The sequence below is a fragment of the Alligator mississippiensis genome, chromosome 6 (assembly GCF_030867095.1).
Source record: "Alligator mississippiensis isolate rAllMis1 chromosome 6, rAllMis1, whole genome shotgun sequence".
Classification (NCBI taxonomy): domain Eukaryota; kingdom Metazoa; phylum Chordata; order Crocodylia; family Alligatoridae; genus Alligator; species Alligator mississippiensis.
The window spans coordinates 35,943,106-35,958,862 of NC_081829.1; the positions used below are offsets into that span (position 1 = coordinate 35,943,106).

The 15,757-nt window shown below is 46.0% G+C and overlaps 2 protein-coding genes across 4 annotated transcripts in view; one reads left to right on the forward strand and one right to left on the reverse strand.

The window, feature by feature from the left end:
• DYDC1 (DPY30 domain containing 1) overlaps nt 1-422 on the reverse strand; it is a 30,034-nt gene extending 29,612 nt beyond the window's left edge. Inside the window, exon 1 of one of the 2 annotated variants that reach the window (XM_019497190.2) lies at nt 340-422. The gene's annotated coding sequence lies outside the window, so the exon portion shown is untranslated. The remainder of the gene's footprint in view (nt 1-339) is intronic. The other variant, XM_059729795.1, reaches the window with a different exon arrangement.
• Nucleotides 164-12,112, forward strand: EXOSC3 (exosome component 3). Of its 2 annotated transcripts, none has more exons than XM_059729791.1 (4): nt 164-560; nt 4,015-4,164; nt 5,373-5,524; nt 8,335-12,112. In XM_059729791.1, the coding sequence occupies exons 1-4, from the start codon at nt 288-290 to the stop codon at nt 8,507-8,509; spliced, it is 750 nt and encodes a 249-aa protein (XP_059585774.1). In that variant the 5' UTR covers nt 164-287; the 3' UTR covers nt 8,510-12,112. The 2 variants fall into 2 exon arrangements, with proteins under 2 accessions (XP_059585774.1, XP_019352729.1); XM_019497184.2 differs by lacking the exon at nt 8,335-12,112 and adding an exon at nt 5,960-6,251 and having other exon boundaries at nt 190-560.
• The last annotated feature ends 3,645 nt before the right edge of the window (nt 12,113-15,757 follow it).

Below are 15,757 nucleotides of genomic sequence, written 5' to 3' on the forward strand. Positions count from 1 at the left end.
AGGTCGGCCAGAGCCATGCCAGCTTCCCCTCTCGCTGGTGGCCGGATGATGTCGCCACTGCCTCACAGACCAACTGGATCCGCCCCGCACTAAACACCCGGCGGGAGCGACGCTACACGTGGAGGCACGCCCGGCCCGGCCCGGCCCGGCCCGGCCCCGCCCCACCCGCAGCGACTGCAAACCCCGGAAGGCAGAGCCGGGGCAGCGCCCCACGGCGCCTTTGCGAGTGCACAAATACATCGGCACGGCCCCACCCCTTAGTTTGCGCATGCGCGCTCCCCGGCAGCATGGCGGCGAGCGGGCTGTCGGCTGAGGTGGACGTGGGCCAGGTGGTGCTACCTGGGGACGTGCTGCTGCTTCCCGCAGCTCCCAACGCCGACGGGGAGCGGCTGCGGCTGGGCCCGAGCTCGGCGCCGCGGGGCAGGCTTCTGTGCGGGCCCGGGCTGCGTCGCTGCGCCGCGGGGCTGCTGGTCACGAAGTGCGGGCTGCTGCGCCACCGCCCGCCGGCCGGGGCCGGGACAGGCGGCGGTGCCTACTGGGTAGACTCGCAGCAGAAGCGGGTAAGGAGCGCGGGGCGGGGAGCGGAGCGGAGCGCCCGCTGCCCATTGGGTCACCTGTTCTGCGGGCCCAGTCTGCCACCAATGGGGGCGGATGAGCCGCGGGGCGGGGCCTCCTCGCTGCTGCAGCCGGGATGGGCCGGGCCGGGCCGGGGCTGCGCTAGGGTCGCGGGCGCCAGGGGCCGGGAGAGCCCCGGGGTCCTTCCCACGAGTTGTTGTACAGGCCCGCCGGGCTCCAGGCTGGGGGTTGTGAACAGTTACACGATTAATCGTTTGCCCCCTCAGTGACAACCGCCTCTAGCTCCCGGGTAGCGTTTAGCAGGGGGAGCTCTGTTGTGGTCCAACAGGAAACACAGGGCAGCAGGGCAGAAGTAGCCTTGCCAGGTGTATGATAATTATCGTATTGGTACAACAATGTCAACCCTTGTAGGATGTACAATCAATAACAGTAAAAGCATTCAAAACATAGGACAATTTTTGAGGCAGCTAATTGGTACAGCATATGCAAAACCCAAGTCACCCTCTGAGAGTCTTCACTGACTTGTGGACTTACTTCAGCACTTTCTGATGTCTACTTCCCTCAAAGTAAAAAAAGTGTTTCAACTTTGACCCAGTTCTCTCTCACTCACTGGCAAGTTACAGTGAGTACTATAAAGTTAATAATAAGAAAGTATGTGCATATGTTTTCAGTATACGATAGTTTTTTTAGCAAATATAGTAATTTTGAGCTTCCAATATGATAATTTCATATTTAAGACTGGCAATGCCAGGCAAAAGGCAAGTGGAAGGGATGCAGAGGGGAGCTATTGGGTATTATAACACCTAATAGCTAGGCAACCTGCAAGGAGAGAGGAAGCAGGCAACCCTTCTCCCCAGGCACTGAGCCAGTGGCTGGAATGAGCTGGTAAGGTGTGGTCCTGGGTGCAGCTTGCCTCTCCCCTCCCCCCTGCGCTACTGCAGTTGGCCCTGGGAAGCTGCGCGCTGGTGGCTGCAGCCCCTCACTAGTCTCTGGCTTAGCAGCCATTGAGCAATGGTCTCAATGGCTGCTGCGCCCCAGGGCTTCCTGGGCTGCTTTGGCCCCTAGTGATGCTTGCATTGAACCCTGGGGATCAGATGGGAGGACCACCAGACCAGTGTGAGCATCTTCCATGAAGCTGCATCCATCAGCATCAAAGTCTTACTCTTGAGAAATCAACTCCAATGGATGGGCCACTGCATCTGGATGTCCAATACTGCCTCCTTCACCAGATTCTCTTCTCCCAGCTCTCTTGGCCAACGCTCAAAGGGCGGCCAAAGGAAACTGTACAAAGACGCACTCAAGGTCACCCTCCAGCACAAAGGCATTGGCACCAACGGCTGGGAGGAGCAAGCTGCCGACCATTTGGCGTGGCGCTTTCTGATCCCCCAAGTTGCTCACCACTTCAGGGCCCAACAACTCAATACCGGAATAATGGCGGCAGAGGAAGGAGAAGAAGATTGGCCCGGGGCTGTGAATCCCACTCCCCTGCACAACAACATGCCCCCATTGCTGATGAATGTTTGCATCCAAAATTGGATGACTCGGTCACCTGAGGACCCATCAAGCCTGATGGACATCATCCTTGACTTCAAGGGACCACGGTCGATACTGCCTGCCTCTCCATTCCCCCCTGCACTGCTGCAGCTGGCCCTGGGAAGCTGTGTGCTGGTGGCTACAGCCCCTCACTGGCAGCTGCGCCCAAGGTCTTCCTAGGCTGCTTTGGCCCCCAGCTATCTGCGCTGCTCACACCAAGGTAGGCCAGGGCAGGGCAGGGCAGGTACCAGCCTGACACTCAGCGCCCTACTCCTCTCGTTCCCCCCTTCCCAACTTCACAGAGCCACGGACTGCAGCCCAGCGCTACTATGCCCATCCCCAATTAATTATTTAACCTGTTGTAATTACAGCAGGTTAAACGGATGTTTATTTAATTGATATTTACATGCCTAGCAGATGGCAGGGTGCAAGGTCAGGGCTGCCTGGGCTGGGGGCCCAGTTCTTCACTTACCCAAAACATTTTGGGACTAGTTTTGTTCAGTATCTTCATCAGTGATCTGGGAGATGGGATGGAGTGCACCCTCAGCAAGTTCGTAAATCACACCAAGCTGGGGGGAGGAATAGATATGCTGGAGGCTAGAGCTAGGGTTCAGAGTGACCTAGACACGTTGGAGGAGTGGGCCAAAAGAAATCACATGAGGTTCAATATGGACAAGTGTAAAGTCCTACACTTGGGACAGAACAATCCCATGCACTGGGATGGGCTGGGGACCGATTAGCTAAGCGGCAGCTCTGCAGTAAAGGCCCTGGGGGTTACAGTGGACAATAAACTGAGTATGAACCAACAGTGTGCCCTTGTTGTGAAGCAGTCTAACAGCATACTGGGCTGCAACTGTAGGTGTGTTGCTAGCAGATCAAAGAAATTGTGCCTCTGTTTGGCACTGGTAAGACCATATCTAGAGTACTGGGTCTAGTTTTCGGCCTCCCACTACAGAAGGGATGTGGGCAACAAAAATGGTGAGGGGGTTGGGAGACATGACTTATGAGAAAAGACTGAGGAAACTGGGTTAATTTAGTCTGGAGAAGAGAAGACTGAGGTGGAATTTAAGTATTTTTACATGTCTGAAGGGTGGTTCCAAAGAGGATGAAGCAGGACCAGGTGTCAGCAGTGTTTTTGGGCTAAGTGCCAAAAAAATCCAGAACCTTGATTTGGAAGATGTTGGTGTGCCATGGGGTGGATGGCAGAATGGCTGTAAGGCGCCCAATCCTCGTAGCAGCGCAGCCCTGGCCCCTTCCCCCTCCATACTCCCTGATGCATGCATATAGCCGCTGCCTGCAACAGGCCAGGTTGGGGCTCCAGACCCTAGTGCAGCCACTTGCAGCCTTATGGCTGCATGCTGCGAGCAGCCTGGGCTCTGTGGCAGGTGCCTGCTCAGAGCTTGAGTTGGCTGTGGTATGCTGAGCAAAATGGCTTCATGTGCCATGCTTTGGTATGCACGCTCTGATTGCTGACCCCTGAATAGACTGTTCTCAGTGGTGGCAGATGACAGAACAGAGAGCATTGGTCTCAAGTTGCAGCACGGGAAGTTGAGGTTAGATATAAAACTTTCTTATGAGGAGGGTAATAAAGCACAGGAACAGGCAACCTAGAGAGGTTGCGGAATCTCCGTCCTTGGAGGTTTTTAAGACCTGGCTAGATAACGGCTTGGCCAACATGATCTAGTTGGGGGTGGTCCTGCTTTGAGCAGGGGGTTAAATTAGATGACCTCCTGAGGGCCCCTTCCAACCCTAATTTCCTATGATTCTTTGAAGAAAAAAAAGGCACACTGGCTGATTATTTTTCTTGTACGAGATCTTTCTTCTGGTACAAACATATGTAAAGTGTTTTAATTTCCTTTGTATGCACGTATAGTCTGTTATCCTAAAGCTTGTTTTCATTCACAGTATGTCCCAGTCAAGGGAGATCCTATAATAGGCATAGTGACTGCCAAGGCAGGTGACATCTTCAAGGTAGATGTTGGTGGAAGTGAGCAAGCATCTTTGTCATACTTAGCATTTGAGGGTGCAACCAAAAGAAACAGGCCAAATGTTCAGGTAAGTTTTCTGTTGTTGATAGTAATGAAAATTTTAATTGTTTGCTTGTTTGGGGATTTGTTTTTTTTAAGTGATGTGTTTCTAAATAGCTGTGGATTTTCTTTCCATTTATTGCCACTGGATCCCACTGTAACTAGAGCTGAATGTTTTCATTTACACTGACACTGATACAGCCTCATGATATCTCAGGCCTGTTCCTTAAATTAAGTCTGATGTCAGTTCAGGCCTAATATTTACATATTGAAAAACAGCCTCTTACAAAGTCAGGCAGTAGAAAAGTTTCCTTTTTAAGTTTTCAGGAGTAATAGTTTCTTTTAAGAGGTTTTATGGGGGGGATTGTAATGTATATGCTACATTTTGTTTACATACCTGACCTATCTGTTAAGTAAATACAACAGGTAGTAGAAGCAAAATGAAAGACCAGACTATTTTCACTGTCTATAATGAATGAAATGCAAAAGTAAATTGTCATTCTGAAAAGTCAATTATCCTACTTTTTCCTTGCCTCTTAACTTTCAGCTTGGAAGATTTCAAGGCTTTAAAAAAAAAATACAGGCTGCTTGCAGATATAAAAAAACAAAAAAACAAAAGGCAGTTTACCGCAAGCAGCAGCATGTTATTTTGACCTGCCTCTGCAGTGTCTCTATAGATCAGATGCTTAAGTGGAACTTTTGGCACTTTCATTTAATAGCTGATTTAATCAGCTATTAGATAAAAGCACCAAAAAGCCCCACTTAAAGTGCCCTATCTATACAGACATTTGGTGAGCCAGATCCAGCTAACACGATGCTTCTTCTGAGCATGCATACACTGGACTCAGTGTGGGGGTACACTGAATTTAAAGTAAAGTGCCATTTTGTTTTGTTTTTTCCTATGACTGCAAGTAGCCACAGTGTATTAAACTTGAGGTGTGTGGTGCCTTAAAGGAAAAAGTTACTGGACTCCTCTTACTTCGTATTTTTCAAATTCCAATGCCTGGTTTTTAATTATTTGGATCTTAGCCTGTAATTAATTTATATAGAATTACTAGGCACATTATGATTATAGGATTCTTTGGAGATAGCTGCACTGAACGAAGGGATAAATGTTGATGAATAAATTAGTTACACAGTTTTCTTTTATTCTTTCATAATTACTGGATTTTTCTGTCACAAAGACATTAACATAAATGTGATAACAGTTTCTCTATTATCTTTCACTTATTTTAGGTGGGAGATCTTGTATACGGTCAGTTCATTGTAGCAAATAAAGATATGGAACCAGAAATGGTCTGCATAGATAGCAGTGGAAGAGCAAATGGAATGGGTATAATTGGACATGAAGGCCTACTATTCAAAGTCTCCTTAGGGCTAATAAGAAAGTAAGTGTTCCAAGAATGACAGAAAAACTGTACTTTGTCAGTTTTTAACCTATGACAGTTGAACGAACTTTTATAAAAGCTGTTTTTCACCCTAATATATAACATTACTAAGCACAATTTCATTATTTACTGGTCTTGCATTTACTTTTAATGTTTTAACTCTTGACTTCCCTGGTTTATAATATACCTATTTTAAGTTTTCATTCCTAAGTTAACAGATGAAGTAAATCTTTTATCCAGAATAAAAGTTAAATCTCTAGTTTTGGTTCAGCTCAATTCAGTATTAAACCTTACAGTTGTTACAGAGGTCCTTTAAAATAGTGTTGCAATTATTAGTGGGTATGGTATTGGTTTAATGCTAGGGTATATTAATACTGTATATTGCTGGGGGGGGGTTTCTTTTTCTTCTAATGTCCTTTTTTACCTTGCTTGCAGACTTTTAGCTCCTAATTGTGAAATCATCCAGGAATTGGGACAACTTTACCCTTTTGAAATAGTGCTTGGAATGAATGGAAGAATATGGGTAAAGGCAAAAACAGTTCAACAGACTTTAATTGTGGCAAATATCTTGGAAGCCTGTGAACATATGACATCAGAACAAAGAAAGCAAGCACTTGCCAAATTGTCAGAGAGTTGAAATAAAGAAACCTCAGGGGTCTGTTTTAGACTGAGATGGTTGTATTTTTGTATTAAGGTCTATATTCAATAACAAGTTTTTTAAATTTTAGTCTTTTCACTTTCTTTTGTCAATTGGTCCCTCTTTTTCCCAATGCTTAAATCTGTTACTAATATACTTATGATTTTTCTCATGTTTCTCAGTAGCCTTGTTAAGCTCCTCTTTAAATCATTGCAATGGTTTTTACTTCCTATCAACCCATTTATTTTTGCAAATCAAAACTGAGTGGTAGCACCAGGTCTTTCGTCAAGAAAGAAAGAAGGGCTCCATTTTTCACTTGCACATGTTTTGGCTTTTAAATTATTTTTTACAATAATATATGTATGCCTTTGCTTGTTTTTCAAGTTGGTCTGTAGTTTATATTTTACATTAACTTTCAAGAAGTCTGCTTTTTCTGTGTTTCATAACAAAGGATCAAGATGACCTCAATCAAATACTAAAGCAGTGTAGAGGAGGGATAAGGATGGAAGTTCATGTCACTGAAATAAGCAAAAATGAGGCACCAGAAATGACCTAGTAAATTGAAACTGCTTGTGTCAGAATTATAAGTTCAGACATTTGAAAGAATGTTATACACCTTTTTTATGTACTAAATTTGCTTGCCATCAAATGGGAGACATACTTGTTACCTGAGAAAACACTCAGTGATATTACTTCACTTCAGTTTCACCTACTTCCTTCTCACTAATAGTGGGGGTGGATTAAGACTAAAAGGAATGTAGGGTATATCAGCACTTCAGGCCTTTACTTATTCTTCAACAGTTGACAACTCCTAGAAATTTGGATTAGCTAAAGCTCACTCAAATCACCATCATTGGTGCTCCTACATGCTAGCATTCCGGTTTGAGGCCTTAGTCATCTCTGTCCTAAGGCAATGTGTGCAGCAGCATGCTGTATAGAAATCATGCTGTATTCATAAATTCCTGTCTGATTCCAAAAGATAGGAATGTGTTTTCAAAATTGCTTAAAGCCCCATTATGAAGAGCTTAACTACTTTTCCAAGTTGAAAAATAAGACCTGCAGCTTTTCTTCTCTATGAAAAGAGAATCTCATTGGCTTCTTTCCATGCTCTTGTTTGGAGAGGGATGGTGTTTGAGCAATTTCTCTTCCTGACTGAGAAGGTTCTTGTTAACTTGTCTCATAGGTGGAATTGATTCTAGAACTGATAGATTTGCAGGCTGAGTTTTGCAATTCTTTGGTTCTTTCACCTTGATCTTGGGAGGAAATGTGCTGAGTGTAAAGGCATTAACTGCTTCTGTGCTGCAGGAAGCAGACTTCCATCTTCCTATTTTTGGAAATCCTTTTCCAAAAACCTAGGTCTAGGTTCTTTCTCACTGCCAGCATGTGCTGTTACCTGCTTGTTTCCTGATTTCTTGACAGAAAATATAATTTCATTTTTATCAGAGGACTTAATACAAAGTAGAATGTGTAATAGAATGACCTGTCAAGAAATGAAAATATCCAACAGCAGAAATAGCAAGAGGTCTTGTCACTCAACACATTAATTGGGAGTTTTCAAAAACATATGATGCTGTCTACAACAAAATTTACTGGATGAGCTACACATTATAGAATCATAGAGAAGTAGGGCTGGAGGGCACCTCAAGTGGTCATCGTATTCCGTCACCCTGCTTGAAGCAGGATCATCATCTCTAACCAGACTATCCTAGACAAATCCATTGTCTAACCTTACCAACGCTACTGTAAGCGGTTGGTGGCGTGCCTCCTGGAATAGAGCTGTTTCCCCGCTGGAATTGTAGTATTCTGTCCTTCCAAAAATCACCTGCCATATCTTGGTGTTAATAAGAGGGAGGTACCAAACACTTTTGGGGAGATAAAAGGATAGTTTAAAGGCTCAGGAGGTCTGCTTATCTTTGCAGGGCTCCACTGTCCCCATCCCCTGCCCTAACCATACCAGATGTTCTCGGCTTCTTGTTGCTTGTCTGCTGAACTAAGGGTCCGTTATGGACTCCTTTGTCAAGGGGTCCTCCTCTAGGCTGGCTGCTTGCACCGTTCTTCCCTGCACGAGTCCCAAGACAGCTGCCTCTTAATTCCAACCCCACCCCTACCTCCAGGATTGGGATGGATTTACCCCTCCTTGGCATATAATCTCGTCCATGTCTCTTTCTTCTAGGATCCCAGAGAAGTTATCTCCACCCCTCAGGACTGGATTCACCAACAGAGTGGTCTCCTCCATCTCTTTGTGGCTCTTTCCCCAAATCTGGGAACTGGGGCTTTCCTCTAAGCCCTGGGGTTGGTTCCTCCCCTCGTCTCTGGACGTCCTCTCTATCGTCATCTTGCTCTCCTGAAAGGCAGACGCTGCTGGGTGTCCTGGACACTGACCACCTATGAGAAATCTAAGGGGCGGAGGGTTGTTAGGCCTCCTCAGACAGCCAGGGCCTTTTGTGTGTTATCTCTGTTAGGGGTGGATTTTGGGGTCCAGGATATACATAGAGCTACAGCCCACCCTCCTATACCCTATAAATATACTAAGGCTCCAGTAAAGTTCAAAAGTATATTCTAAACTCAAGATCACAACAAAACTAGACTAACAGTAGGAAACATGCATAACATCAGGCATTAACTATATACATTTGTTAACTGCCATACACCATAACCAGGCCTGCCAGGGGGCAGCGAAAGGCAGTGTCGGGGCCTTCACAGGTTCGCTGAGCTGGGGTGCCAGTCAGGCCCTCAGCCTGTTCCCTCAGAGGGTCTCAGACCGAGAGCAAGGGAAGGGTGATAATTACCAGTCTAGTGGAAGATGGAGGTCCTGATCCAATAACACTTCTACCGGTAAGTATCCAATTATACCCAATCGAATAGGTCATCCCTCTCTCTCACTGCTACAGTCACTGTTCATACGCCTCAGACACAGAGGTGTGATCACCATCCGAGTAGACTCTTGCACCATTCAAACCTCAAGTACTCTCAAGCATCCATATTCCATTTGTGTGCCAAATCACTCCTCAGGATTCCTTAAATGCTCACCAAAATCCCATTGTGTCAGTCATTCTTCTCGCCAATCATACTCGTGCACAGAACGCCCTATTATTGTGCTCCGCACTCACATGTAGCACATGGCAGTCTACAACCACACAAGCTACTGTGCATGCTCCCCAGATGTAAGTGGGTCACTGACATCCTCAAAGTGGAAAGTTCAGCTATTCTAGAACCTTCCTGCTTCTAATCACTGTGCACGTGCTCAGGAGGGATCTCATGTTATGGACCACATCCAACAGATCCCCTCCTTAATGGGTTCTGGGCCTTGTGTACAGATCCCATCACAGCAATATAAGTATCAGGCATCTTGGGCTGCAGGCTTCCTTTTAGCAAAATGTCCAGGTGGGCAACACCTGGCAGAGGGTGACCTAGGACAGCACTGTTCTCAAGACCCACAGCTCTCCTGATGCTGCATCCATATGGTTCATTTGTTTAGCAATCCAAGTCTATATGCTGCATCAATTCCAGGTAAATCAAGGTGTGTCTTATCTGTTCATTCCTCTTTCACTAATGCTTTCATTCTCTTATAGAGTCTATGCCAGGCACACCACATCCCAATCATGCAGATTAACATAATAACTTCACATACAATCAATATTACTATGAATGTAGCATCAAATTTAAAACACCTGTTTCTGTGGGAGACCATCCCAGGAATGGCTCCCACCACACATGTCTCCCTAGTTTTTCAACCTTATTCAAAATTTTCATAATTTGTTCATTATCATGGGAGACCTCAATGATCAATTGTCTGGCTCTTTTCTCATTTTCCTTCAGCATGCTGACCAACTCTGGTTGATGTAACAAGTCTTGGACTACTCTCATTGACATTCCTAGAGGAACTGTTTCCAAAGCTTTAAACATAGTCCAATAAACTCTTTACATACGATAGCCAATCACATAGATTTAACTCAAAGTCACACCCTTGGATGCTCTTTATACATTGCATACACAGTGGCATTATACCAATATATCTTATATTTAAACCAATTATTAAAATGTTATTTTCTGGGCAGTCCACCAGGCAGGTAATGATGACTGTCATTCCTGTAGGTATCATAATCCCTGGGATACCCAATTGCATAATATTCACTCCAGAGTGTTATACCATAGACCAGGGCCTCAGATTCCATTGTATAGTCGTGAGGATCTCCGGTTTGGCCTTGATGTCTGAGATACCATAATCACGAACACTTTTTCCTGGATTGTAGCCACAGTGGGCTCCTCTGTTCATCGACGAGCTGATAACCACTGGCCGCCGCCACCTTGTTGCTGCCACATTATCAGGCACATCTCCAGGATGATCACCATCACCATAGTTGTCTACATTTTTTCTTGTGAAGCCAAATAACAAAAGTCATATCAAACTGTTTCTTTATTCATTGTCCCTTTCACTCCTTTAGTTGGGATGAGTTGAGCCATTTTTTAATCTTATTGCGCTTTATTTCCAACACGTAGACCGTGGGACTAGCTTTGTCCACAATCTGAACAGGATCTAACCGTAGAGGCGAAAAAGCATGCTTTTGCTCCGAAAAAGCTCTGTACATCATGAGGTCCCCAGTCTCCCATGCAACAAGGTCTTTTTGTCAGACGAAGTACTTGTCCATCTGGGTTTTGTTTACACACAGTGTGTGTGTTACGTGGATTTGTACATTTTTTATATTTTCCATCAGGTCCTTTACCCAGGACTCAGTCAGAACCTTGGACTGCCAATCATTTGGGACACCTAGGTCTACCCACCATCTCTTGGGTAGCCTCATGTTTCACAGCCAGATGAGGTGTTACCCCATGGCTAGCCGTAAGCCTTTTCAAAACCATAAGGATGATGGGCAGCCTTTCATCCCAATCAGTCCCATATGCGTTGACCACTTTGCACAATGCATTCTTAATTGTCCTCTTGCTTCTCTCAAGGCCTGAACTCTGAGGGTGCCCAGGTATATGCAGCCTGTGCTGAATGAGGTCTACACTGGCCTATTATCTTCTGGGCAGTTTCCTCCTTTGAGGTCACTTGTATGGCAGCAAAACCGGTTATGGCCCGACCTTCACTAAAAACAACTGCTGTCCACAAACCAAATCATGTCAGCTTCCTGGAGCACTTGTTCACTCAGCTGAGGCTTGCCCTTAAAAATACCTTTCAGAGGTTCTGAGCATACCTCGGCTATTGGGCACTCATGCTCGCTACCTGTAATTACCAGGGCATAAGGTGCCATGGGGGTTAGGAACAGTCTCCCATGTGATGGTCCGGTTGGACAGGACAATCGTCCAACATGCCAGATGCAGAGTTGATACCCCTGCATCTCTGGCTTTTCCTGAGACTACATATTTAGCTGGTGAGTGTTGATCTTAATACTACAGGGAACATACCTATTAAATAGTCCCAATGACCCAGGGCCCAAACTAAAGCCAAAACCTCACGCTCACATGGACTAAAATTCCTTTCAACTTCGGATAATTCCCTACTACTGTATGCTACTGGTTTCCTAGTTGTTCCTAACTGGTGGTACAGGATAGTTCCAACATGAGTGTGGGTGGTAGCCAGCTCCAAGTAAAATGGTTTTCCCATGTGAGGGTAAGCCAGAGCCCGGACCATGGTTCTCTTCAATGCCATGAAGGCTTGCTTTTGTTCCTGGCCCCACTGCCGAGGAACTCCTTTTGTTAGAAGTATATACAATGGCACAGCAACACTGACAAAATTCTCAATTAATTCCCACAGGAAACCTATTAAACCCAAAAATGACCTCAGGGTGCTTTGGTCGGTGGGTGCAGGCAAATCACATATTAGTTTAATTCTATGTACATCTGGACTATGTCCATCGCATTCAAGTTTCAAACCTAAATATTGCACGCTTTATTGACACATTTGAGCCTTCTTTGGGTTCACATTAAAACCTGTTCTATATTACCCAGTACTGTCCTTGTCCTGTCCATGCATACCTCCCTTGATGCTATGGTTACCAGGATGTTGTCGACGTAGGAGATGACGTTTCATTTGTCGTTCTCTGGCAGCTGTTCCCACATCCGCGCTACGTATTGGTGGCAATATATTAGGCTGTTATGATACCCTTGAGGGAACCTAGTGAAAGTGAGTTGCTTGGAACAGACCGTAAAAACAAATTTATACCAGTGATTAGGGTTTACAGGAATTGCAAAGAAGGCATTGGCAAGATCAAATATAGTGAACCAAGTCGTCCCATGGGCAATACTCACCAGCACCTCCAGATATTTGGCCACAATAGGTGCCAGGGCTGGAGTGTTTCGGTTTAACTGCCAGTAGTCTACAGTCAACTGCCAAGTCACTCCATCAGCCTTCGTCACTGGCCATATTGGACTGTTTACCATACTGTGGGTCTATATCAACACTCCCTGCTTCATGAGGGCCTCGATCATTTCCTGGATTCTCAGCTCTGCTTCCCAAGGAAACCTGTTGCCGCTGTGGCCTCGGGTCCTCTCCTTTCACCTCCACACAGGCGTTGATTTTACCACATTGGAGCTTGTGTGTTGCCCATACCTGCTTAAAATTTAATGCCAACATCTTTATATCCCCTTCCCACTCTGGGAAAGTCAACATCTCTGCAGCCTTCACAGCTGCCCACCTGTGTCGGGTCAGGACAACCATCCTTTGATTTGGGCTTGCTGTAATCCTGAGGACCTTACTAGGAAAATCCACAAGCATTCCCCACTTCCTCATAATATCACTAGCCAAGATGCCCGCTTCATCCAATTTGAACAAACCAAAACAGAACCCTCCAATTTGGGATCCAATCTTTGCCCTTCTCAAACTAGTGAACCCTACCCTCTGTTCTGAATCGTCAAAGCCTCCTAATATGATATCTCGAACTGGTATCCACTTACAGAACGGTTCTCTCTCATTACTGACCAAACTATACATGGAACCTGTGTCAATTAGCATATGTTGGTTGTGCTACAGTGCTCCTTTATTAAAATCATCCTCAAAAGAAACTAAAACAGTAGGACGTCCCCAGCTATCATGTATTGGTGCCAAATTATATTCTGTAAACTGGGAACCAGGGAGCGCCAGGCTGTCTTAGTCCGAACTCTGATTGTCTGCCTTCAGAGGTGGGGGCAGACTTTTGTTGCCTTTGCCATTAGAAACATCCTGCTTTTTATACTCAGTGAGTAGCTTTAGCAGTCAGATAGTGGGAAGGCCATGAATAACCTCTCGACTGGTATATTTCAACAATTCCTTCCAAATTGAGTCTCTCAAGTCCAAGTGAGAGGGACAAAACTCCTGTTTCTCATTCTTTTGATAACCTTTATCGCCTGTTTCCATCTCTCTGGGATGCACTTTGCTACTCTGCACTTTCCCAACATCTCTATTTCTGGCTGGCAGCTGCTGCTTAAATCTGTCGGATGCTCTCATGGCACTAACATGTTACTGCCATCACTGCCTGTGCTGTCACCCATATCAATAAAAACGCACTCGGTCCGGTTGCTTCCTAAACACCTTTTCTTTCTGGTATGCACTCTCTGGCGACACCAACGCCAACTTTCCTTGTCTCACTTCCAGACCCCTGCTTGCTTCAAGCTTCTATCCCTCACTAGCTTGGTTCATAATTTCATCTAAAGGAGCATTGTTAATGCCACCTCCTAAGTAAGTTTTCAATTGAGCCGTGAAACCCTTAATTAATGGGTGCCTAAATTCAAATACGTCAAAGTCATATCTGCCCTGATTCATTCTTCCTAGACCTGCAGCTATGACCAATAATTTTTTCCTTTCCACATAGGCCTCAGGACATTCCCCATTCACCTGTTTTTCACTATGAAACAGCACGATGGCTGGCTCCATAGGAAAGAATAACTTTAAAATTTCATCTCTAATAGCCATGCTGTTCGGGGCTTGCCTATTCCTGATGGCCAAAAGGAATGCTGAAAAATCCTTGCTTTCCATACATTCTTGTACAATCTCCACTAAATCAACCAATGTGTAACCAGCACTCTCTCCCATCATGGCCATTTCAGTCAACTACCCAACAGCATTATCCTTTTGAAGTAGCCCAATCTGCTTCCCTGCTGTTTGGGCATAAAAGGGATGATGGCTGTCTTCACCATATTACCCCCCCACCTTACTCCTGTCCTAACCACCTCTTTGAATCGAATAGGGGCCAGTGGCACTCTCTCCTCTGGAGCAGCAGGTTCAGGCTGCATCTCAGCAACTTTCAATACAGTATTTCCACTTTTCAAGCTAAAGGTGCTATCACATGAGGAACTCAAATCACTGGAACGCCAACTTTTTCCTCAGCCCTGCATGGGCTCAATACCCTCTCTCGTACACTCTCAGCTGCCCCTTTAATTCAACAACATTCTTTTCATAAGTCCGAAGTTGGCCTTTGAAGTCCGAAATCCTTCTCTTGCATAGATCATGGCATGCTGGAGTTTCCTGTGTAACAACAGCGGTACACTTTGACAACTCCTGTATATGCTGCCTTTGCATTACGCAGAATGCAGCTTCCAGAACTTTTGCTTCTTGTCTCCAATGCTCTTTTGCATCTGCCTCTAATCTCCTTTTTAGCCACCTTGAAAGCTTCCTTAAGTTCTGTGATTTCCTTAGTACCCCTCCAGGCAGAGCCCTGCAGAGCTTGGACCTCTACCTGTCGGCTCTCAGTGTCATCCTGCCTACATTGTTCAAGCGCTATGATTTTATCCCTTAGGGTTTTTACCAAACCCATCTCTTTCCTAGCTTTGTCAGCCAATTCTCACACACACATAAACAATCCTAGAGGAACTTCAGACCTGTGTCCCTGGCCCTGTACCACTGGCAGCTGGGGCCCCCCTCTGGCAGGGCTGGGGGGCGGGGGACTGTGCATGGGGAGTGAGGGGCAATGGCAGGGGCAGGAGACTGGCATATCAGGGCTGCTCAGTGCCACAAAACTGAGGGAGGGACTCACTGCAGCTGGACCTGTGTCCTGGTGAGTGAAGGGGGCAGGGAGAGAGCTGATTTTCCATGGTAAAAAACCCAAAATGAAACATTAAAGTTTATAGGTATTTAGAATCGATTTTACTATAGTGATTGAGGCAATGGTAGTGTGATGACGGTGGTCTTATGCATGTAGTCACCTGCCAGTAAGGTATCCCCTCCCCCTCGCCTTCCCGACATGGGTGTACTCACAGTTACGGAGTGCGTTGTTCCACGGGGCTCCGCCACCCCTACACCCCATCCACTCGCCAACCGGTCCTGGGCTGGTAGGATATTAGTCTTCACTTCCCCGTTGGCTTGCCCTGCCACCGGACTCCAGCACAGAGGGATTCGAGCTAAGCGGTACAGCTCAGCCTGCTCGTCCCTTGCTTTCTCTCTATCTTTTAGTCCTCTGCGTATCTCTTTGTGCCTTTTCACCTTATCCTTTTTTCAGAAGTAGTGTTCTTCTGGGACAGGGAGGCTCATGGAGCTGCCTTCTCAATGCCTTCTAGGGGGTTCTGCCCCTCTCCCTTGCTCTATTTCCCCTAGCTCCCTGTCTCCACAGGGGAGTACAGGTCTCTCCGTGCTCTCCTCTTGCTGAAAGCTCAGGGCTTTCCCCTTGCTTGTCCCTGGCAGAGGA

What these genes read in the sequence shown, in the direction of transcription:
- EXOSC3 (XM_019497184.2), top strand. Translation starts at nt 288, where the DNA reads ATGGCGGCGAGCGGGCTGTCGGCTGAGGTGGACGTGGGCCAGGTGGTG. An exon ending in TAGACTCGCAGCAGAAGCGG is followed by an intron (nt 561 to 4,014) that starts GTAAGGAGCGCG and finishes TTTCATTCACAG; the next exon opens with TATGTCCCAGTCAAGGGAGA. An exon ending in GAAACAGGCCAAATGTTCAG is followed by an intron (nt 4,165 to 5,372) that starts GTAAGTTTTCTG and finishes CACTTATTTTAG; the next exon opens with GTGGGAGATCTTGTATACGG.